The sequence below is a fragment of the Ambystoma mexicanum genome, chromosome 13, assembly GCF_040938575.1.
Source record: "Ambystoma mexicanum isolate Mex_15411 chromosome 13, UKY_AmexF1_1, whole genome shotgun sequence".
Taxonomy (NCBI): Eukaryota; Metazoa; Chordata; class Amphibia; order Caudata; family Ambystomatidae; genus Ambystoma; species Ambystoma mexicanum.
The window spans coordinates 8,418,374-8,441,015 of record NC_090938.1 but is presented as its reverse complement, the minus strand read 5'-3'; the positions used below and the strand labels follow the sequence as shown (position 1 = coordinate 8,441,015).

The window sequence follows — 22,642 nt, the reverse complement described above, 5'->3', positions numbered from 1 at the left end:
GCATGTTCCCTAGTCTGTCTTCTGGTGAGTGCATGTTCCCTGGTCTGTCTTCGGGTGAGCATGTTCCCTGTTCCTTTTTCGGGTGAGTGTATGTTCCCTGGTCTTGCTTTGGGTGAGTGTGTTCCCTGTTCCTTCTTCGGGTGAGTGTATGTTGCCTGGTCTTTCTTCTGGTGAGTGCATGCTCCCTGGTCTGTCTTCGGGTGAGTGTATGTTCCCTGGTTTGTCTTCTGGTGAGTGCATGTTCCCTGGTCTTTCTACGGGTGAGGGTATGTTTCCTGGTTTGTCTTTGGGTGAGTGTATGTTCCCTGGTCTGTCTTCGGGTGAGTTTATGTTCCCTGGTCTGTCTTCTGGTGTGTGTATGTTCCCTGGTCTTTGTTCTGGTGAGTGTGTGTTCCCCGGTCTTTCTTCTGGTGAGTGCATGTTCCCTGGTCTTTCTTCAGGTGAGGGTATGTTCCTTGGTCTGTCTTCTGGTGACTGCATGTTCTCTGGTCTTTCTTCAGGTGAGTGCATGTTCCCTAGTCTGTCTTCTGGTGAGTGCATGTTCCCTGGTCTGTCTTCGGGTGAGCATGTTCCCTGTTCCTTCTTCGGGTGAGTGTATGTTCCCTGGTCTTGCTTTGGGTGAGTGTGTTCCCTGTTCCTTCTTCGGGTGAGTGTATGTTGCCTGGTCTTTCTTCTGGTGAGTGCATGCTCCCTGGTCTGTCTTCTGGTGAGCGTATGTTCCCTGGTCTTTCTTCTGGTGAGTGCATGCTCCCTGGTCTTTCTTCAGGTGAGTGTATGTTCCCTGGTATTTTTTCAGATGAATATATGTTCCCTGGTCTTTCTTTGGGTGAGGGTATGTTCCCTGGTCTGTGTTCTGGTGAGTGCATGTTCCCTGGTCTTTCTTCAGGTGAGTGTATGTTCCCTGGTCTGTCTTCTGGTGAGTGCATGTTCCCTGGTCTTTCTTTGGGTGAGTCTATGTTCCCTGGTCTGTCTTCGGGTGAGCGTGTTCCCTGGTCCTTCTTCGGGTGAGTGTATGTTCCCTGGTCTTTCTTCTGGTGAATGCATATTCCCTGGTCTTTCTTCAGGTGAGTGTGTGTTCCCTGGTCTTTCTTCTGGTGAGTGCATGTTCCCTGGTCTTTCTTCAGGATATTGTATGTTCCCTGGTATTTTTTTGGGTGAGTATATGTTCCCTGGTCTTTCTTCGGGTGAGGGTAGGTTCCCTGGTCTGTCTTCTGGTGACTGCATGTTCTCTGGTCTTTCTTCAGGTGAGTGCATGTTCCCTTGTCTGTCTTCTACTGAGTGCATGTTCCCTAGTCTGTCTTCGGGTGAGCATGTTCCCTGGTCCTTTTTTCAGATGCGTGTATGTTCCATGGTCTTTCTTTGGGTGAGTGTGTTCCATGGTTGTTCTTCGGGTGAGGGTATGTTTCCTGGTCTGTCTTTGGGTGAGTGTAAGTTCCCTGGTCTGTCTTCGGTTGAGTTTATGTTCCCTGGTCTGTCTTCTGGTGTGTGTATGTTCCCTGGTATTTCTTCTGGTGACTGCATGTTTCCTGGTCTTTCTTCTGGTGAGTGCATGTTCCCTGTTCCTTCTTCGGGTGAGTGTATGTTCCCTGGTCTGTCTTCTGGTGACTGCATGTTCTCTGGTCTTTCTTCAGGTGAGTGCATGTTCCCTGGTCTGTCTTCTGGTGAGTGCATGTTCCCTGGTCCTTCTTCGGGTGAGTATATGTTCCCTGGTCTGTCTTCGGGTGAGTTTATGTTCCCTGGTCTGTCTTCTGATGTGTGTATGTTCCCTGGTCTTTCTTCTGGTGAGTGCATGTTCCCTGGTCTTTCTTCAGGTGAGTGTATGTTCCTTGGTCTGTCTTCTGGTGACTGCATGTTCTCTGGTCTTTCTTCAGGTGAGTGCATGTTCCCTAGTCTGTCTTCTGGTGAGTGCATGTTCCCTGGTCTGTCTTCGGGTGAGCATGTTCCCTGTTCCTTCTTCGGGTGAGTGTATGTTCCCTGGTCTTGCTTTGGGTGAGTGTGTTCCCTGTTCCTTCTTCGGGTGAGTGTATGTTGCCTGGTCTTTCTTCTGGTGAGTGCATGCTCCCTGGTCTGTCTTCGGGTGAGTGTATGTTCCCTGGTTTGTCTTCTGGTGAGTGCATGTTCCCTGGTCTTTCTACGGGTGAGGGTATGTTTCCTGGTTTGTCTTTGGGTGAGTGTATGTTCCCTGGTCTGTCTTCGAGTGAGTTTATGTTCCCTGGTCTGTCTTCTGGTGTGTGTATGTTCCCTGGTCTTTGTTCTGGTGAGTGTGTGTTCCCCGGTCTTTCTTCTGGTGAGTGCATGTTCCCTGGTCTTTCTTCAGGTGAGGGTATGTTCCATGGTCTGTCTTCTGGTGACTGCATGTTCTCTGGTCTTTCTTCAGGTGAGTGCATGTTCCCTAGTCTGTCTTCTGGTGAGTGCATGTTCCCTGGTCTGTCTTCGGGTGAGCATGTTCCCTGTTCCTTCTTCGGGTGAGTGTATGTTCCCTGGTCTTGCTTTGGGTGAGTGTGTTCCCTGTTCCTTCTTCGGGTGAGTGTATGTTGCCTGGTCTTTCTTCTGGTGAGTGCATGCTCCCTGGTCTGTCTTCTGGTGAGCGTATGTTCCCTGGTCTTTCTTCTGGTGAGTGCATGCTCCCTGGTCTTTCTTCAGGTGAGTGTATGTTCCCTGGTATTTTTTCAGATGAATATATGTTCCCTGGTCTTTCTTCGGGTGAGGGTATGTTCCCTGGTCTGTGTTCTGGTGAGTGCATGTTCCCTGGTCTTTCTTCTGGTGAGTGTATGTTCCCTGGTCTTTCTTCTGGTGAGTGCATGCTCCCTGGTCTTTCTTCAGGTGAGTGTATGTTCCCTGGTATTTTTTCAGATGAATATATGTTCCCTGGTCTGTCTTCGGGCGAGCGTGTTCCCTGGTCCTTCTTCGGGTGAGTTTATGTTCCCTGGTCTTTCATCTGGTGAATTCATGTTCCCTGGTCTTTCTTCAGGTGAGTGTGTGTTCCCTGGTCTTTCTTCTGGTGAGTGCATGTTCCCTGGTCTTTCTTCAGGGGAGTGTATGTTCCCTGGTATTTTTTTGGGTGAGTATATGTTCCCTGGTCTTTCTTCGGGTGAGGGTAGGTTCCCTGGTCTGTCTTCTGGTGACTGCATGTTCTCGGGTCTTTCTTCAGGTGAGTGCATGTTCCCTGGTCTGTCTTCTGGTGAGTGCATGTTCCCTAGTCTGTCTTCGGGTGAGCATGTTCCCTGGTCCTTTTTTCGGATGAGTGTATGTTCCATGGTCTGGCTTTGGGTGAGTGTGTTCCGTGGTTGTTCATCGGGTGAGGGTATGTTTCCTGGTCTGTCTTTGGGTGAGTGTATGTTCCCTGGTCTGTCTTCGGGTGAGTTTATGTTCCCTGGTCTTTCTTCTGGTGTGTGTATGTTCCCTGGTCTTTCTTCTGGTGAGTGCATGTTCCCTGGTCTTTCTTCAGGTGAGTGTATGTTCCTTGGTCTGTCTTCTGGTGACTGCATGTTCTCTGGTCTTTCTTCAGGTGTGTGCATGTTCCCTAGTCTGTCTTCTGGTGAGTGCATGTTCCCTGGTCTGTCTTCGGGTGAGCATGTTCCCTGTTCCTTTTTCGGGTGAGTGTATGTTCCCTGGTCTTGCTTTGGGTGAGTGTGTTCCCTGTTCCTTCTTCGGGTGAGTGTATGTTGCCTGGTCTTTCTTCTGGTGAGTGCATGCTCCCTGGTCTGTCTTCGGGTGAGTGTATGTTCCCTGGTTTGTCTTCTGGTGAGTGCATGTTCCCTGGTCTTTCTACGGGTGAGGGTATGTTTCCTGGTTTGTCTTTGGGTGAGTGTATGTTCCCTGGTCTGTCTTCGGGTGAGTTTATGTTCCCTGGTCTGTCTTCTGGTGTGTGTATGTTCCCTGGTCTTTGTTCTGGTGAGTGTGTGTTCCCCGGTCTTTCTTCTGGTGAGTGCATGTTCCCTGGTCTTTCTTCAGGTGAGGGTATGTTCCTTGGTCTGTCTTCTGGTGACTGCATGTTCTCTGGTCTTTCTTCAGGTGAGTGCATGTTCCCTAGTCTGTCTTCTGGTGAGTGCATGTTCCCTGGTCTGTCTTCGGGTGAGCATGTTCCCTGTTCCTTCTTCGGGTGAGTGTATGTTCCCTGGTCTTGCTTTGGGTGAGTGTGTTCCCTGTTCCTTCTTCGGGTGAGTGTATGTTGCCTGGTCTTTCTTCTGGTGAGTGCATGCTCCCTGGTCTGTCTTCTGGTGAGCGTATGTTCCCTGGTCTTTCTTCTGGTGAGTGCATGCTCCCTGGTCTTTCTTCAGGTGAGTGTATGTTCCCTGGTATTTTTTCAGATGAATATATGTTCCCTGGTCTTTCTTCGGGTGAGGGTATGTTCCCTGGTCTGTGTTCTGGTGAGTGCATGTTCCCTGGTCTTTCTTCAGGTGAGTGTATGTTCCCTGGTCTGTCTTCTGGTGAGTGCATGTTCCCTGGTCTTTCTTTGGGTGAGTCTATGTTCCCTGGTCTGTCTTCGGGTGAGCGTGTTCCCTGGTCCTTCTTCGGGTGAGTGTATGTTCCCTGGTCTTTCTTCTGGTGAATGCATGTTCCCTGGTCTTTCTTCAGGTGAGTGTGTGTTCCCTGGTCTTTCTTCTGGTGAGTGCATGTTCCCTGGTCTTTCTTCAGGATATTGTATGTTCCCTGGTATTTTTTTGGGTGAGTATATGTTCCCTGGTCTTTCTTCGGGTGAGGGTAGGTTCCCTGGTCTGTCTTCTGGTGACTGCATGTTCTCGGGTCTTTCTTCAGGTGAGTGCATGTTCCCTGGTCTGTCTTCTGGTGAGTGCATGTTCCCTAGTCTGTCTTCGGGTGAGCATGTTCCCTGGTCCTTTTTTCAGATGCGTGTATGTTCCATGGTCTTTCTTTGGGTGAGTGTGTTCCGTAGTTGTTCTTCGGGTGAGGGTATGTTTCCTGGTCTGTCTTTGGGTGAGTGTAAGTTCCCTGGTCTGTCTTCGGTTGAGTTTATGTTCCCTGGTCTGTCTTCTGGTGTGTGTATGTTCCCTGGTATTTCTTCTGGTGACTGCATGTTTCCTGGTCTTTCTTCAGGTGAGTGTATGTTCCCTGGTATTTTTTGGGTGGTATATGTTCCCTGGTCTGTCTTCTGGTGACTGCATGTTCCCTGGTCTTTCTTCAGGTGAGTGTATGTTCCCTGGTATTTTTTTGGGTGAGTGTATGTTCCCTGGTCTGTCTTCTGGTGACTGCATGTTCTCTGGTCTTTCTTCAGGTGAGTGCATGTTCCCTGGTCTGTCTTCTGGTGAGTGCATGTTCCCTGGTCCTTCTTCGGGTGAGTGTATGTTCCCTGTTCTTTCTTCTGGTGAGTGCATGTTACCTGGTCTTTCTTCAGGTGAGTGTATGTTCCCTGGCATTTGTTTGGGTGAGTATAAGTTCCCTGGTCTTTCTTCGGGTCAGGGTATGTTTCCTGGTCTGCCTGGTCTTTCTTCAGGTGAGTGTATGTTCCCTGGTCTGTCTTCTGGGGAGTGCATGTTCCCTGGTCTTTCTTCGGGTGAGTCTATGTTCCCTGGTCTGTCTTCAGGTGAGCGTGTTCCCTGGTCCTTCTTCGGGTGAGTGTATGTTCCCTGGTCTTTCTTCGGATGAGTGTGTTCCCTGGTCTTTCTTCGGGTGAGTGTATTTTCCCTGTTTTATCTTCTGGTGAGTGCATGTTCCCTAGTCTGTCTTTGGGTGAGCGTGTTCTCTGGTCCTTCTTCGGGTGAGTGTATGTTCCCTGGTCTGTCTTCTGGTGAGTGCATGTTCCCTGGTCTGTCTTGGGGTGAGCGTGTTCCCTGGTCCTTCTTCGGGTGAGTGTATGTTCCCTGGTCTTTCTTCTGGTGAGTGCATGTTCCCTGGTCTTTCTTCAGGTGAGTGTGTGTTCCCTGGTCTTTCTTCTGGTGAGTGCATGTTCCCTGGTCTTTCTTCAGGGGAGTGTATGTTCCCTGGTATTTTTTTGGGTGAGTATATGTTCCCTGGTCTTTCTTTGGGTGAGGGTAGGTTCCCTGGTCTGTCTTCTGGTGACTGCATGTTCTCGTGTCTTTCTTCAGATGAGTGCATGTTCTCTGGTCTGTCTTCTGGTGAGTGCATGTTCACTAGTCTGTCTTCGGGTGAGCATGTTCCCTGGTCCTTTTTTCGGGTGAGTGTATGTTCCCTGGTCTTTCTTTGGGTGAGTGTGTTCCGTGGTTTTTATTTCGGGTGAGGGTATGTTTCCTGGTCTGTCTTTGGGTGAGTGTATGTTCCCTGGTCTGTCTTCGGGTGAGTTTATGTTCCCTGGTCTGTCTTCTGGTGTGTGTATGTTCCCTGGTCTTTCTTCTGGTGACTGCATGTTCTCCGGTCTTTCTTCAGGTGAGTGCATGTTCCCTGGTCTGTCTTCTGGTAAGTGCATGTTCCCTGGTCCTTCTTCGGGTGAGTGTACGTTCCTTGAACTTTCTTCGGGTGAGGGTATGTTCCCTAGTCTGTCTTCAGGTGAGTGTATGTTCCCTGGTCTGTCTTCTGGTGAGTGTATGTTCCCTGGTCTTTCTTCTGGTGAGTGCATGTTACCTGGTCTTTCTTCAGGTGAGTTTATGTTCCCTGGCATTTGTTTGGGTGAGTATAAGGTCCCTGGTCTTTCTTCGAGTCAGGGTGCGTTTCCTGGTCTGCCTGGTCTTTTTTCAGGTGAGTGTATGTTCCCTGGTCTGGTGAGTGCATGTTCCCTGGTCTTTCTTCGGGTGAGTCTATGTTCCCTGGTCTGTCTTCGGGTGAGCGTGTTCCCTGGTCCTTCTTCGGGTGAGTGTATGTTGCCTGGTCCTTCTTCGGGTGAGTGTATGTTCCCTGGTCTTTCTTCGGATGAGTGCGTTCCCTGGTCTTTCTTCGGGTGAGTGTATTTTCCCTGGTCTTTCTTCGGGTGAGTGTATGTTCCCTGGTCTTTCTTCTGGTGAGTGCATGTTACCTGGCATTTGTTTGGGTGAGTATAAGTTCCCTGGTCTTTCTTCGGGTCAGGGTATGTTTCCTGGTCTGCCTGGTCTTTCTTCAGGTGAGTGTATGTTCCCTGGTCTGTCTTCTGGTGAGTCCATGTTCCCTGGTCTTTCTTCGGGTGAGTGTATGTTCCCTGGTCTTTCTTCGGATGAGTGTGTTCCCTGGTCTTTCTTCGGGTGAGTGTATTTTCCCTGTTTTGTCTTCTGGTGAGTGCATGTTCCCTGGTCTGTCTTTGGGTGAGCGTGTTCTCTGGTCCTTCTTCTGGTGAGTGTATGTTCCCTGGTCCGTCTTCTGGTGAGTGCATGTTCCCTGGTCTGTCTTAGGGTGAGCATGCCCCTGATCCTTCTTCGGTGAGTGTATGTTCCCTGGTCTTTCTTTGGGTGAGTATGTTCCCTGTTCCTTCTTCGGGTGAGTATATGTTCCCTGGTCTTTCTTTGGGTGAGTGTGTTCCCTGGTCTTTCTTCTGGTAGGGTATGTTCCCTAGTCTGTCTTCAGGTGAGTGTATGTTCCCTGGTCTGTCTTTGGGTGAGTTTATGTTCCCTGGTCTGTCTTCTGGTGAGTGTATGTTCCCTGGTCTTTCTTCTGGTGAGTGCATGCTCCCTGGTCTTTCTTCAGGTGAGTGTATGTTCCCTGGTATTTTTTCAGATGAGTATATGTTCCCTGGTCTTTCTTCGTGTGAGGGTATGTTCCCTGGTCTGTCTTCTGGTGAGTGCATGTTCCCTAGTCTTTCTTCAGGTGAGTGTATGTTCCCTGGTCTGTCTTCTGGTGTGTGTATGTTGCCTGGTCTTTCTTCTGGTGAGTGCATGTTCCCTGGTCTTTCTTCAGGTGAGTGTATGTTCCCTGGTATTTTTTTGGGTGAGTGTATGTTCCCTGGTCTGTCTTCTGGTGACTGCATGTTCCCTGGTCTTTCTTCAGGTGAGTGTATGTTCCCTGGTATTTTTTTGGGTGAGTGTATGTTCCCTGGTCTGTCTTCTGGTGACTGCATGTTCTCTGGTCTTTCTTCAGGTGAGTGCATGTTCACTGGTCTGTCTTCTGGTGAGTGCATGTTCCCTGGTCCTCCTACGGGTGAGTGTATGTTCCCTGGTCTTTCTTCGGGTGAGTGTGTGTTCCCTGGACTTTCTTCTGTTGAGTGTATGTTCCCTGGTCTTTCTTCTGGTGAGTGCATGTTACCTGGTCTTTCTTCAGGTGAGTGTATGTTCCCTGGCATTTGTTTGGGTGAGTATAAGTTCCCTGGTCTTTCTTCGGGTCAGGGTATGTTTCCTGGTCTGCCTGGTCTTTCTTCAGGTGAGTGTATGTTCCCTGGTCTGTCTTCTGGTGAGTGCATGTTCCATGGTCTTTCTTCGGGTGAGTCTATGTTCCCTGGTCTGTCTTCGGGTGAGCGTGTTCCCTGGTCCTTCTTCGGGTGAGTGTATGTTCCCTGGTCTTTCTTCGGATGAGTGTGTTCCCTGGTCTTTCTTCGGGTGAGTGTATTTTCCCTGTTCTGTCTTCTGGTGAGTGCATGTTCCCTGGTATGTCTTTGGGTGAGCATGTTCTCTGGTCTGTCTTCTGGTGAGTGCATGTTCCCTGGTCTGTCTTCGGGTGAGCATGTCCTCTGTTCCTTCTTCGGGTGAGTGTATGTTCCCTGGTCTTTCTTTGGGTGAGTGTGTTCCCTGTTCCTTCTTCGGGTGAGTATATGTTCCCTGGTCTTTCTTTGGGTGAGTGTGTTCCCTGGTCTTTCTTCGGGTAGGGTATGTTCCCTAGTCTGTCTTCGGGTGAGTGTATGTTCCCTGGTCTGTCTTTGGGTGAGTTTATGTTCCCTGGTCTTTCTTCAGGTGAGTGTATGTTCCCTGGTCTGTCTTCTGGTGAGTGCATGTTCCCTGGTCTTTCTTTGGGTGAGTCTATGTTCCCTGGTCTGTCTTCAGGTGAGCGTGTTCCCTGGTCCTTCTTCGGGTGAGTGTATGTTCCCTGGTCTTTCTTCTGGTGAGTGCATGTTCCCTGGTCTTTCTTCAGGTGAGTGTGTGTTCCCTGGTCTTTCTTCTGGTGAGTGCATGTTCCCTGGTCTTTCTTCAGGGGAGTGTATGTTCCCTGGAATTTTTTTGGGTGAGTATATGTTCCCTGGTCTTTCTTCGGGTGAGGGTAGGTTCCCTGGTCTGTCTTCTGGTGACTGCATGTTCTCGTGTCTTTCTTCGAGGTGAGTGCATGTTCTCTGGTCTGTCTTCTGGTGAGTGCATGTTCACTAGTCTGTCTTCGGGTGAGCATGTTCCCTGGTCCTTTTTTCGGGTGAGTGTATGTTCCCTGGTCTTTCTTTGGGTGAGTGTGTTCCTTGGTTTTTATTTCGGGTGAGGGTATGTTTCCGGTCTTTCTTCTGGTGACTGCATGTTCTCCGGTCTTTCTTCAGGTGAGTGCATGTTCCCTGGTCTGTCTTCTGGTGAGTGCATGCTCCCTGGTCCTTCTTCGGGTGAGTGTATGTTCCCTGGACTTTCTTCGGGTGAGGGTATGTTCCCTAGTCTGTCTTCGGGTGAGTGTATGTTCCCTGGTCTGTCTTCTGGTGAGTGTATGTTCCCTGGTCTTTCTTCTGGTGAGTGTATGTTCCCTGGTCTTTCTTCTGGTGAGTGCATGTTACCTGGTCTTTCTTCAGGTGAGTTTATGTTCCCTGGAATTTGTTTGGGTGAGTATAAGGTCCCTGGTCTTTCTTCGGGTCAGGGTGCGTTTCCTGGTCTGCCTAGTCTTTCTTCAGGTGAGTGTATGTTCCCTGGTCTTTCTTCCTGTGAGTGCATGTTCCCTGGTCTTTCTTCGGGTGAGTCTATGTTCCCTGGTCTGTCTTCGGGTGAGCGTGTTCCCTGGTCCTTCTTCGGGTGAGTGTATGTTCCCTGGTCCTTCTTCGGGTAAGTGTATGTTCCCTGGCCTTTCTTCGGATGAGTGTGTTCCCTGGTCTTTCTTCGGGTGAGTGTATTTTCCCTGGTCTTTCTTCGGGTGAGTGTATGTTCCCTGGTCTGTCTTCTTGTGAGTGTATGTTCCCTGGTCTGTCTTTGGGTGAGCGTGTTCTCGGTCCTTGTTCGGGTGAGTGTATGTTCCCTGGTCTTTCTTCGGGTGAGTGTGTTCCGTGGTCTTTCTTCGGTGAGTGTATGTTCCCTGGTCTTTCTTCGGGTGAGTGTATGGACGAATTTAGAGTCTGTGCACACTTTTAAGAGTTAAGTCACTTGTTTACACAGCATCACTAACCTTCAGAGCCACTATAAACTAAATGCAAAATGCAAACTTAAAACTGCCCATATGTGTTACAGCAAGCACACAGTTTGCAAAACCCACAAGCTTCTAATTGCCACATAGTTTGCAGTAACTATAGCTGCCTCTCACCTCTAGTGCCCTCGTGTTGTCTATGGAGGGATTCTTTGTGGCATCTGCTGGATAAAATAACATGGTTACACACGTGTGTGCGTGTGTTTATGTGTGGCGCCTGTGTGTGCGTGTGCACATGCATCATCAGAAGAGACTCGTACACATGTTTCATCCCCCACAGACTTAACCCTAGACTCAGAGAAAAGGCCCCCATTGTGTTGCTCCTGGGAAGGCGAGCAGATTGGGCCCCCCTCTAGAGAGGGCAGGGCAGCAGCAACATCTCAAGCCGGGTGCTGGGCCCCTACAAGAGTCACTCTGGGGTCACCTCTCAAACGCCCACCCCCCCCATGTTCTTCTTGGATTTTGAGAAACACCACTTCTCCTGGACCCCAGAGGTAGGAGGCATAGGGGCATAAGGTGGGAGGTGGGCTCGTAGGAAGGAAGGTTTCCCCCACAAGGAAATTGGCTGCACCAAAAAAGCGCATTTCCTTTGGCACCCAGGTGTGTAGGGAGGCGCTCAGGAGGGGAAAGACAAAGGCGACCCAGACTACTGGGTGCCCGGGTCTGGCAGAGGTGGCTACCTGATAGACAGGTGGTCCCAACCCCTGACACCAAAGATCTAAAGACCCCACCCATCCCGACAGATGTAGCAAGAAGTGCTACCTACCCTCAGGCCGATTATGGGGTATTTATGGGACAGGCAGGACAGCCCCTCTTCAGATCATCTTCCTCGTGGCACGGTGTACGGCTCCAGCGAGGACAAGCGCACAGGTACACAATAAAAAACCACCCACCCACCCCAAAGAGGGGCAATGGGAAATAGACCATCAGAAAGGGCTAAGTGGACACATAGAACAATGCAAAGTGGAAACGCAGCACAGCCCTAAACGCCCGGAAAAGAGACAAAGGAAAGAAGGCCTAAAATACACAAGGAATGGGTGAAAATTCGACACAAAGCTAACGCCTTGACACGAGGCAATGCAAAAGAAAGTTGAAGGACTAAAGTTCAGAAGCAAGTTAATTTCTGTGCTAATTCCCTTCTACCTTAGAGTCTGACTAACTCCATAGGCATCATCTTTACATTGTGTCACACAGCACCTTCAGTGCAGTGACACAGGGAAGTCTTTCAGCTTTCCCAAAGGTTTAAATACCTTCTCCGGGATAAACTACTGTTTCCCAGAGCAGTAAAGTGAAATTGACTTTACTTATATTTGTCACTTTCTAGACCCAGCACACGCCATCTTACAATAGGGTGCTGGAGGGGTTACCCAGTATCCCCTTTGTCTAGCTTCTCATGTAACATTTGTATGTTACCCTTTTCCTCACCGAATGGCTGGTGGCAGTGGTTTACTTTTTACTACCATTGATTGTTTCTACCGCAGGCTGCAATTGCAGCTGCAGCAAGACACCCATGGATGCCCTTTTTGTCAAAATGGCCCCAGTTTTCTTTTTCGCCATTTCGTGTTGGAAAGGTCCTTCTTGAGAAACACTCTGCGTGCCAAACCAGGATTGGTCCCTTTGTTTGTTTTGTCTTTGGCGGGATTCACGAGTGAAGCCCGCCTCTGGCTCCAGCGTGTCTGGGGTAGGCAGGAAGTGAGGAAGATGCCCAAAACTGCTTGTGCTTAGTCTCCTAGGTTACAGGAATGCACCCAAAGGTGATTGGCTGGAGGGCTGTCCACGGAGGACAGCCACCCTGCTGTGTGATTGACAGCTAGGCTGTGAATGAGTGGGAGAAACCTGCATAAAAGGGGAGGCTTTTTGGCTTGGAAGGCAGAGTCGACCACTGGACGAAGGAATTCGAAGAAGAACATGGAAGAGATGCCTGCTGCAGCTCCTGGTCCGTTGGTTTGACCGGTGAAGCCCTGCTGCTGTGCTGAAGCTCCGAATTCGCCTCGACTAGAGAAGGCCTGCAAGTATGATCTCACCCTTTGGGTTGTTGGGACCAATCGGTCCCAAGACGAGCTCATCTGGAAATCCTCTCGGAGCTGGCTGTACTTCCATTGCTGCTGCAGGAACCGAAGTTCCAGGGAGAGGAACACCAGAATCGAGTGAGTGTCTTTAAGTTGGACCTGAGCTGCTGTAAGATCCTCCGGACTCCCAGGCAGCAGAACGGACCAAGCCTGAGCCACCTCAACAGAGTCCTGGACCCCAGATGCGAGGAAAGTCCATAGTGGTATCCTAGAACCACAGTGTTGCTATTTGCTAGAGACGCAAGGAGCTGAAACTGTGAAGTGCCGCTAATTTGAAGTTTGCCCATTGCTGCCCCGACCTTCATTTTGTAGTGCATGAGTCCCCAGACGTCCTCCCTCTTGTCCCCACCACTGAGGCCCAGGAACAACATGATCTGCAGATCTACACAGGAGCAGAATCCAGCTGGAGGCCGTTTCTTCTAAGCAAAGGTACTGTAAAACTAAGGCGACTTACCTCTTGTTGTGTAGCCTTGCTTGTTCTCAGTTGACACTTGTCTTGGTTGCTTTGCAGAGTTGCTTGCAGCTTTGCCCTCCACAAGCCTACCAGCTTGTGGCCATACAGTGATTCTATTTTTTCTACAAAGAATTCTAAAACATTGTGCAGGACATTTACTTACCCGCAAGAAGTGCTTCAGCTCCCCTTAGGCCTTTGCTCAATTAACATTGGCTGTACTGGCTCCCTGAAAGACTCTTCTAACCTCCGACTTTGTTCTTTGCCTTTGCTCCAGGAAAGGGTTAATTTCATTTGCATTGGGGGGTTCAAAAGTACTTACCTGCTTCAGAATATTTGTTTAACCTTTGTTTTATTCCCAAACCCTTTTCTTTGACACCAAACTCAGTATTGCTCTAAATGTACCAGTGATATATTAATGTCCACAGTGTCCTAGTTATTTAAGTCACCTCAGGGTGTAGGAACCATCTGTCTGCCATTCCAAATGGGTACTTGCTGATTTAGAGAAACTAAGAGTGTGTATCTTGAAGTGTATTTTTGTGTTACCTTTATATTGCTTCCTTAAAGCTTATTCAACTGACTGTTAAATACATTAATAATTGTTTAATCAAGAAACCTTGAGTGTAAGAGTTTATTTGAATACTTGTCACTGTGAATTTCGGTGTAACTCCCCTACTGCTCACATTGACCCCTCTTGAGATAAGCCTGGCTGCTCAGCCACACTACCAACCTGTGTAGTACAGACTTATACCAAAGGTTGGGTTCCCTATTGCCAGGAAGACAAGATTGCTGTAGTGCACCCTAAGGGTATTGCACACAATCTTGCATAGCAGAAGTGGCTAAGATGAAGTATGTCTAATGAAAGTCGTGAGCCTGGTTTTGAAGGGTGGCAGGGATCAGCCTCAAGTTTTCCCTATGATGGAGCAGGGTCGCCGCTCACCTGATCTCATGTTCCCCAAAATGTTTATACCATGTCTATTTTTTGTTGGTTTGGTTTGTATGCATAGCTTATTGTCTGATAAAGCTTGCAGATGAATTTTCCCCCTTACCTGGCTTGGCACTCCTTATTGTTGTACACAATGGCCATTGTTCTTTTTATCTGACACACCTGCACAGCTTCCCAGCGTTATAACACTTCCAGGCTTATGTATTTTTGGGGGTCTACTTCGCGCCATCTCTGAGGTTCTAACATCACCCCCTTTTCTCTCCCAGAAAGTCGTTCTGTTACCGGAGGCTGCAGTACCTGAGCTCCAAGTTCAACATGCACGTGCTGCTGAACGAGATGAAGGAGCTGGCCGCCCAGAAGAAGGTGCCCCACCGAGACTTCTACAACATCCGCAAGGTATGGGGCCTGCCCCTTCACCCTCCCTGAACCCCTCATGCCAGAACCTCTGGCCCTCTGCACCACCTTCACCAGAGCCGCCTTTGGCTTACTAAGTCCTCTCTTTATCTCTCCTGTCTGTAATTGGTTAAGGACACAAAGCATTATTGTGTTTGACAAAGGCCTGGTCATAGCATTGTTGGTTCCTACTGTTGTGTCTAGTGGGGTCTTCATGTGCCATGTTTAGGGGCGTCCTCTTGGCCTGTTAGTGGGCAGGTGGGAACCCTCATCTGTCCTAGTCAGTGCCCGGTCAATGGATCTCTATAAGATCTTCCCTTGGGATTGGCCTGCTGGGGAGTTCTCTGCACCTCACACTCTCCAAGCCTTGGTCTTCAGTTGTGCAGAGCACAACTCATTGGCCAGGGATGTGTAGTAGTCCAGTGCAGATGTAAACCAGATTTTAGTGAGCGGCTGCTTCTCTTGTGCTGGGTTCTGAATGATCCAGCAGTCCCCAAGCCTTAACTTCCTGCTTGCTGCCTGGCTCACCCCTGGACTAATGAGGGTACTTGCCCTCGCCCATTGTGTGGGGGTCGCCTGGTGCCTGCCTCCTTCTTACCAGTTATGATTAAACCCTGGCATCACCCAGCCCTTCGGTGGAATGATAGAGGCAATTCTCCAGGCACTTCAGAAGATGGTGACCCTGGCAGGACTTTCCTCCACGCCCTCGAGTAGCAGGTCCTTGTACTGTGGCCGCAGTATTGATTGTGGGTGCTCACCATGGCATGGAGTCTGCTACTGCCACAGGGCTTCCTCTCTCTTGCCCTGCCCCCACCATGGCCCCCAATCACTGGTGCCTTCAGCAGAGAGTCTTGATGTCCCCGCAATTTAGGAACCCTTCTCAGCCAAGACATAGAATGTCCCAGTCCGGCTGCAGTCTCAGCGATGACACAAGGGGTACAGACACATCTAGTCCCCCAGCCACTCCAGTGTCCTTCCAATCACGATCTACGCACACAGGAGACCTGACCTCTCAAAGAAGAGTAATGTTCTGGTGGTTGGGGGAATTATGTTCCATGTGAGCAGCGGGAGTTAGGGGGGTTCGAGGCGCTGAGGCCTCGCCTCGATCCACATCTGAAGCCGTCCACACTGCGTCCATAGAGGCCACTGGAAATGATGGAAGTCCGGTTCATGGTATTTAGTTGAAGACGTGATTGACATGCATGATAACATGAGTTTTTAAGGGTTCCCTCTCATAGCTCCCTCACGCACCGCAGCCGCGTAGCATTCTGGACAGTTGCTAAAGACGCTGTATGAGGGAGCTATATGGGGGAACCCTTGAAACACGACCCTCATCACACCTTCCGGCAACACGCACCCACACAGATTATTCAACCAGAAACCCGCCATTTATGGAAATAAAAAGGTGATAACCGGCAGCGAAGTAACCATTCAATTCCTTATGGTATCACAGACAATTGAAATTGACGGTGTGTATATATTTGGCAATGAATTAGAAATTACTCCATGCATCTTTGTATATTTAAGCCCTGAGGAAGAGCAAGAGCTCAAAACACGAGTGGGCTCCAATAGTACCATTCATTTAGCAAGTCCACCACACAACTATGCAGACCTGTGCTAGAGTGTTACTCACCGGCCGGCGAGTGGTTCGGGCAAGCGACCAGGAAGGTTGTACTGGATGTTGCTTGAAGAGCTCGAGATGGAGCCTCCACCTGAGCCTCCTCTCTGTTGAGGGAATAAGCTCTTTTTGATGATATGACTCTCAGCTGCACTAAATTACAGACTGAGAGACCGATCACCCAAAAGAGCGTGGATAACACACCGTCACGGACCCAGCTAAAAGGAAAAGACAATTGGTAAATATTTGGGAAGAGCAAAGATCATCACAAGAAAAAAGCCTCTCAAAAGCAGAAAGTACCTGGGTCACCCACTCCCCTTGTAATCGAAAAGGAACAGAAATGGAATTTCCCCAGTAAGTACAGAAAAGAAATTAACTTCTATTTTGAGGATTCAGATAGGAATTAATTAAGAAAAATAAGGAAGTCTTACCAGAACGGGAATTTGAAATAACCTAAACAATCCAGGTTAGAACAACGGAGGTACAAAACAATAAACAGGAAGGTTAGTAGGGATGCTATACCCGGGTGGCACGAGGGGCGCACTAGATACGGGTAGGTGCACTTCTCATCAAGGCGTCCCTGTGTGCACTTTCAGAAATGAGTCTTTGTGTATAATCAGCAAAGCGTCCTTGCGTACACTTGAGGGAGCAAATCCAAAACAACGGGATGGAGTTGGAATCCACAATAGAACACTGGAATTGAAGAAAGAAACAGTACCCAGTACTTGGAGTCAGCAGGGAAGGTGAGGAAAACCAGTTGAAGGCGGTGGTAGGTAAATCAGGACAATCCAGTAAACAGGCAGCGAGATCTGGTACACAGGCGGGCTAAGGACGGTACAGAATCAGGAAGTAAGCAATCCGTAGGACAGGCAAAAGTCTGGTACACAGGTAGGCAGAAGACAGTACAGAATCAGGAAGCAAGCAAACCGTAGAGCAGGCAAAGGTCCGGTACACAGGAAGTCAGAAGAATTGAGAAGTCTCAAGGCAGTCCGTAATTGGAAAAAACAGGAATTGGTACATGGGAAGACACTGATTGGGAAGGCACAGAAGACGAAACTTCGGATGCCGGTTGCAACTTTAATCAGAAGCAGCGTCCTTCCCGTTGCAGTGCAGCGCCGTAAGCCCGTCAGCTCACGTTCCGAATAGTCGGAACTACACGCAAACCGTAGGTTTCCTGGGAGTCGTAGGCAAATGCTGGGTTGTCGATACCTTTGATGTTGTTGAGCCCAATCTCCAGGGTAACCCCCACTGAGAGAAGTAAGGGGCTGAGAAACGTCGGATACTGTGGCGAAGCGTCACGACTTTGGTAGGCACCTTGAAAGTGGTCTGTTTTCACCTGGCGTGATGAGGAGGCGCGCGATTTCACCTGGCGTGATGAGGAGGCGTGCGGGTCATTCAGACCTCGATGTGTGACATAGAGTATTGTGTCCATATGTTGATTCTAAAGAGACTTAGAAGCTGTAAATATTTAACTCAGGTCAGGAGCAGTTTTAGCCATTGGCAGCCCTCACCTGCTTAAGAAGCCCAAGTGGGTCAATTGGGAAAATGGACAGAAATATTGGGGTACAGAGATGAGTGAAAGTAGATGGGTCAATTTATGCAGGAACATTACATTAACTTCACTAAACCTAGGAGAACGTGTTAGGCAGATTAAAATATAATAATAATAATAATAATAATAGTAGTCAGGTGGTGTTGAGGTGGCCACAAGACTTGACGGAAAAGGTACTCGGGAGGTAGGGTCAGTCCATGGCTGGAGGAATTCCACAGGAGTTGCTGGACCCATCGACCCCTGTGAGCATCCATGATGCAGCGGGTCGGTTGCGCAGCAACACCCACAACACCCCTGAAGGAAAGTGGAGAGGGACAAATTAGCAGTCACTCGCCTTGCATCTGTGAATCTGTTGAGCCACCTTCTCACTACCTAGCCCTGGGCCCTCGATAGACCAGAACATCGCCGCCATGAAGGTTGTAGGCCATACCATGAAACCTGTAGGCCACGCCATGAAGCCTGTAGGCCACGCCATGAAGCCTGTAGGCCATGCATTTCATAGATAACTCTCAAGCGGAGTTACAAGTAATGCTACTGGTGCAGCTGGCGTCTGAGCTCCACTCCTCTGCTCACCGTCTCCTGCACCAAGTGCGTTCTTATTAGTTCCTGAGTTCAACGCCTTGAGGTTTCAAAACTACAGCAGCAACTTCTTCCGAGATGCAATGAGTATATTGTCCTGCACCAACTCTTCACCCAATCTATGCAAACTATCCCTGACACTAACCAGAGACAAACCTTTCACTTGGTGCTTGCCCCCACCCTCTGCATACACACAGTCGAGGACGGACGGCCCTCTCCTCTCAAAGACTCTTTACTTCGCATGAATTCACTGTGCATATCATTTGTGCCACAATATCGAACCCTATATTTGATTAAAGGCCTCAAACAATTTAATGTTCTTTTTTCTCACACCTTCTACTTCACAGATCCTGGAAAGGACTGTTTGTTCCCTTGCCACTGCCTCAGGTGCAAGCTTCTTATAATTGCTCACCCCTTTGTGCACGCTCTTTTCCCTTTTTATCTCTTCAAATCCCATTTAGATACCTTCACACTATTTACATCTATCCACCTGCTGTGGAAATTCTATTTAATAGACAAGTGCTTTACTTTTTCACTCCCTGCTACTCTCAACTTGCTCTAGTCTTTTCACTTCATGCTTCGGGTGAAAGGACTTAATTTGATTAACATGGACAAACTGTTGTGCTGTTAATTCTCCCTCCTTTTTTAGCAATTCTGTATACCACAGGTGAAACCTTATCTACAATTCTATATGGTCCTTGCCATGCTGCAATGGATTTAGAGTTTTTATATTTATTTTTCCAAAGTTAAATCTAAATACCTGGTCTTCTATCTCATATTGCCTCACAGCTGTCTTCCCATCATGATATGCCTTTGCACCGTCAGCTGCCTTTTCCAAATTTAGCTTCGCAAATGCAAACGCATGTTGCAAGTGCTTTCTCAATTCTTCCATATATTCATGAGTTGTGGACGCAGTTACAAGAACCTGTTCATGTGTTCTGTAAAGTAAGTATTGTGGCAAAACCATTTTCCTTCCTGTCAATATTTCATGGGGGCTGAGATTTGTTGATTTAGAGGGCGTCGACCTGAGAGCCATTAGTACCAATGGAAGCCGTGACTCCCAACTACATCCTGCTTCAGCTACAAACCCTTTCAACGTGTCAACTATGGATCTGTTCCACTGTTCCACTCCCCCTGAAGAGGAGGGAGGTAAGAAATGTGTAGCTTCCTTTTTTTCACACACAAGATTTGCCACATTTATGTCATTAATGCACTAGTGAAATGACTTCCATGATCTTATTCTATTCTTTGTGGTGAACCAAATCTTGAAAAAATATGATTCACAAGTATAGTAACTGCCGTTTGCCGACTGCAGTCTGGAACTGGAATGCACTCCACCCATTTGGACATTAGACAAGTTACTATCAGCATGTACCTGTTTCCCCTTGCTTATCTCCTCACAGGGCCAACATAATCGGAGCATGGGAGTGTCAAACCCCTTTTCATCAACGGTGCTCTATGAGCCAGTGACGCAGGCTGAATATGGGCACACACTAAACACCCTCTGATGTAGAGCTCATCATCTTGAGACATGGGTGGCCAATAAGCATAATCTTTTAAAATGTCCAAAGTGTTCTGTGAACCTCTGTGTCCTGCAGTTATGGCATCGTGGGCATGATACAACATCAATCCCCGAAATGACAAGGGCACTACCCACTGAATTTGGCCGTTCACAGATTCTCTAATCATCAGCCCATCCTGTATTCTTTATTCTCTTTTTGTATTTTAATAGCACCATTAAGTCCTCCTTCCCTTTGCCGTCCTCTTCTGTCAGAGGATCTTGTTCTGCATCTAGCAAATGATTATAGAATGGGCCGAGAATAAGAGTTTACTTTTGTGCTTTGATCAAGTCTTGATCTGGAGTATCAACACTCCATTGTGCTACAGACTGTTCAACTGCTTTTGGAGTCTTGGAGCGTGTCATTGCATCAACCTGTATTTCACCAAGCAGGTGTTCAATAGGAACTAAATCCCCCATTACAGCTCCAATTTTGGCTAATTGATCTGCCTTATCATTGTCTTCCTTATCCTCACCTGGTGTTTTCAAATGACCATGTATTTTCCTCCAATGGATTACCAAGTCATTTTCTGACGCAAGCTTGTCTATAGCCTGAATCATCTTGCCATGTTTAAGTGGCTTCTTGGTATAGGCGAGCATGTCTTTCACTTTCCAGCTAGGTAAATACTCCACAAAACTATTGAGCGCACAGTCAAAATCAGTTACTAGAAATAATCCTTTGAGTCTATTTTCTACTTCTGTGAATATTGCCTTATAAATAGCGGCCAATTCTGCCACTTGACTACTTTTGGAGCCTATACTCATGTTTACTCTTGGAATGTTGTCACATCTAGCCCACGCATTTCCTATTCCTGCTACGAGTTCTTTTTCTGTATCATTCTCTACATGGTATGCACATCCTGCTGAATACACAGTTGGTAAATCCTTACATGCTTTTTTGTTAAATGCCTTGTGTGGGGATTGTTCAAATTCATTCAAACTTGTCTCTAGCTATATGTCATCAAGCGCAGAGACAGCTTCACAATCATGCAGTTCTTCTAGTCCTTGAGCAACTGGGCTCTTTTTTTATTTTGTCCATATATCACTTCTACAGGAAATCCCTGAAGTGCTAATGCCCAGGAAGTAATTCTTGACTGGGCCAAATTCCCTGATCTGATTCTCTAACTTTGCAAAAAATTGCAGAGGCTGGTGATTTGTTTCCACAATCACCCACTCCCCTTGAATTATGGGACGAAAATGTCATAATGCCCAGAGACTAAATTTGGTCTCTACCTGTGACAATGCTTTGCTAGCATATGCAATGGTTTTGTTATTTGCATCATGTTTTTGATATAACACTGCTGACATGCATTGATCTGTGAATTCTATTTCTACAAAGAAATCCTGATTTTTCATTGGATGTGCCAAACATGGCTCTTTCATTAGACAATCGTTTAGCCTGGCTACTGCCCCATTTTGTTCCTTTTCCCATTTCCAGGATACACCCTGCTTCAGTAATCTCTGCATAATTTTCAATACATTTCCTGTTGTAACGTGTCATCCCAAATAAACTTTTCAAACTTTTCAAATTAGTGGGATCTTTTAGTTTATGAACCTGTTGTCCCCCTTTCAGCTGCATCCGGGTGTGCCTTGCTCATGAATATCCCAAACTCACTCCCACTATTGACACTCCCAAAAGGGGTCCAGGACCACACATATTTTGATTTGTCAAAAGAAAATGCAAACAAATGTTGAATATCTTCAGCTAGTGGCACACTCCAGTATCCATCTGTAAGGTCTAATGTGGTGAACACCTTTGACCCGTGAACCTGTGCAAGACCCTGATCCATAAATGGAAGAGGCCACCTTGAAACAGGTATTTTTTTGTTTAATTCTTGTAGATCTGCACCCAAACGCCATTGGCCATTGGGTTTTAGCACACCTAATATGGGTGTATTTGATATACTATGAATGGGCCTAATGATTCCTCTAGAATATACATTTTTGATTATTTTAGCCAGTGATTCCAAACATGCCAGGGGTAACTGTGATGCTGGAAATGCATTGGAGGCACAGGGCCTCCCTGTCCTTGTCCTGTAGTCCTTTTTCACTTATGTTCTGTATTGTTTTCTGCCCAGGAGTCCATGTGGGACTCCTGTCAGTGCAGCTCTTCCTGTTTTTGGTTTGGTGTACAGACCCATGGGATACCCTTATGGCACCCATGGGTGGGGGTGCAGCCCTGTGCCCCTAGTGTATGTTTATGGGCACCTGTGTGTGGCCCACAGTGCAGGGTATGGGCTGGTGGCAGCTCGATGCTGAATTTGACGGGTGCTCTGAGTATCCTTCATTTTGGGATACCCAGGCCCTGCCATTGGGATCAGTTGATTCCTGATAGGAAACAAGATGGCCCATGTGGCCTCTTGCTTTCTATGATATGATATGATATGGTATTTGTAACGCGCCTATACACAAGTGTTTCAAGGCGCGACGAGGCAGGGAGGGAGGGAAACAAGGGGAAGACAGACAAACGATCCTACTAGGCCAGGTGTCATTCAGATCGTGCAAGTGCAGAGGTAAGGGGAAAAGGAGAAAGTGCAGGGGGAGGAGGTGGGGGGGGAAAGTGCAGTACAAGGTAAGTAGCGTAATAAAATAATAAATAATAAATAATAAATAAAAGGGCCAGCTGGTGGCAAGTGCGAGGTAAGTGCAGAGCAAGTGCTGGGAAGGGGGCTGTAGGGATGCAGTGACAGTCCCACAGTGCAGGAGGAGCCAGGGAGGCAGTGCAAGTGGAGAGTGGCTGGGCCCTGGACCGAGGTCACAGGGTGGCCCAGATGCAGGTTTAGTGCAGACTTCAGTGGGGAGTTTAGCAGGTTTAGCAAGGGAGAGGGAGAGAGAAGGCAGAAGCGAAGAGGAAGGTTTTGAGGTGCTTCCGGAACCGGAGATGGTTCTCCTCAAGTTTCAGGCAGGCAGGAAGGCTGTTCCAGAGGGAGGCCCCTGCTGCGGAGAGAGATCTACCCCCAGCTCGTTGCTTCGAGAAGCGGCTGACCATGAGGGAGTTGGAGACGGATGAGCGAAGGGCTCGTGAAGGCAGATATTTAGGAAGAGAGAGTTGAAGGTATTTAGGCCCCAGGCCCCAGAAGGCCTTGTGGACAATGCAGAGGGTTTTGAACTTAATCCTCGCAGCCACTGGGAGCCAGTGAAGAGATTTCAGTCCTGGAGAGATACGGTCCCTGGGCTTGAGGCCAAGGACAAGTCTCGCAGTTCTGTTCTGGATAAGTTGCAGAGGGCGGAGAGTGGAGGCAGGCAGATTAAGATAGAGGCTGTTACAGTAGTCCAGCCTTGAGAGAACCAGGGCTCGGGAGACAG

At 48.2% G+C, this 22,642-nt stretch overlaps 1 protein-coding gene across 8 annotated transcripts in view; it reads left to right on the top strand.

The window, feature by feature from the left end:
* The window catches only part of AMPD2 (adenosine monophosphate deaminase 2), a 947,247-nt gene that overhangs the window by 451,529 nt on the left and 473,076 nt on the right, over positions 1-22,642 (top strand). For all 8 annotated transcript variants that reach the window (XM_069632996.1, XM_069632994.1, XM_069632993.1 and 5 more), the window contains one exon: positions 13,903-14,032. In XM_069632996.1, coding sequence (XP_069489097.1) covers positions 13,903-14,032 — 130 coding nt within the window. The remainder of the gene's footprint in view (positions 1-13,902; positions 14,033-22,642) is intronic.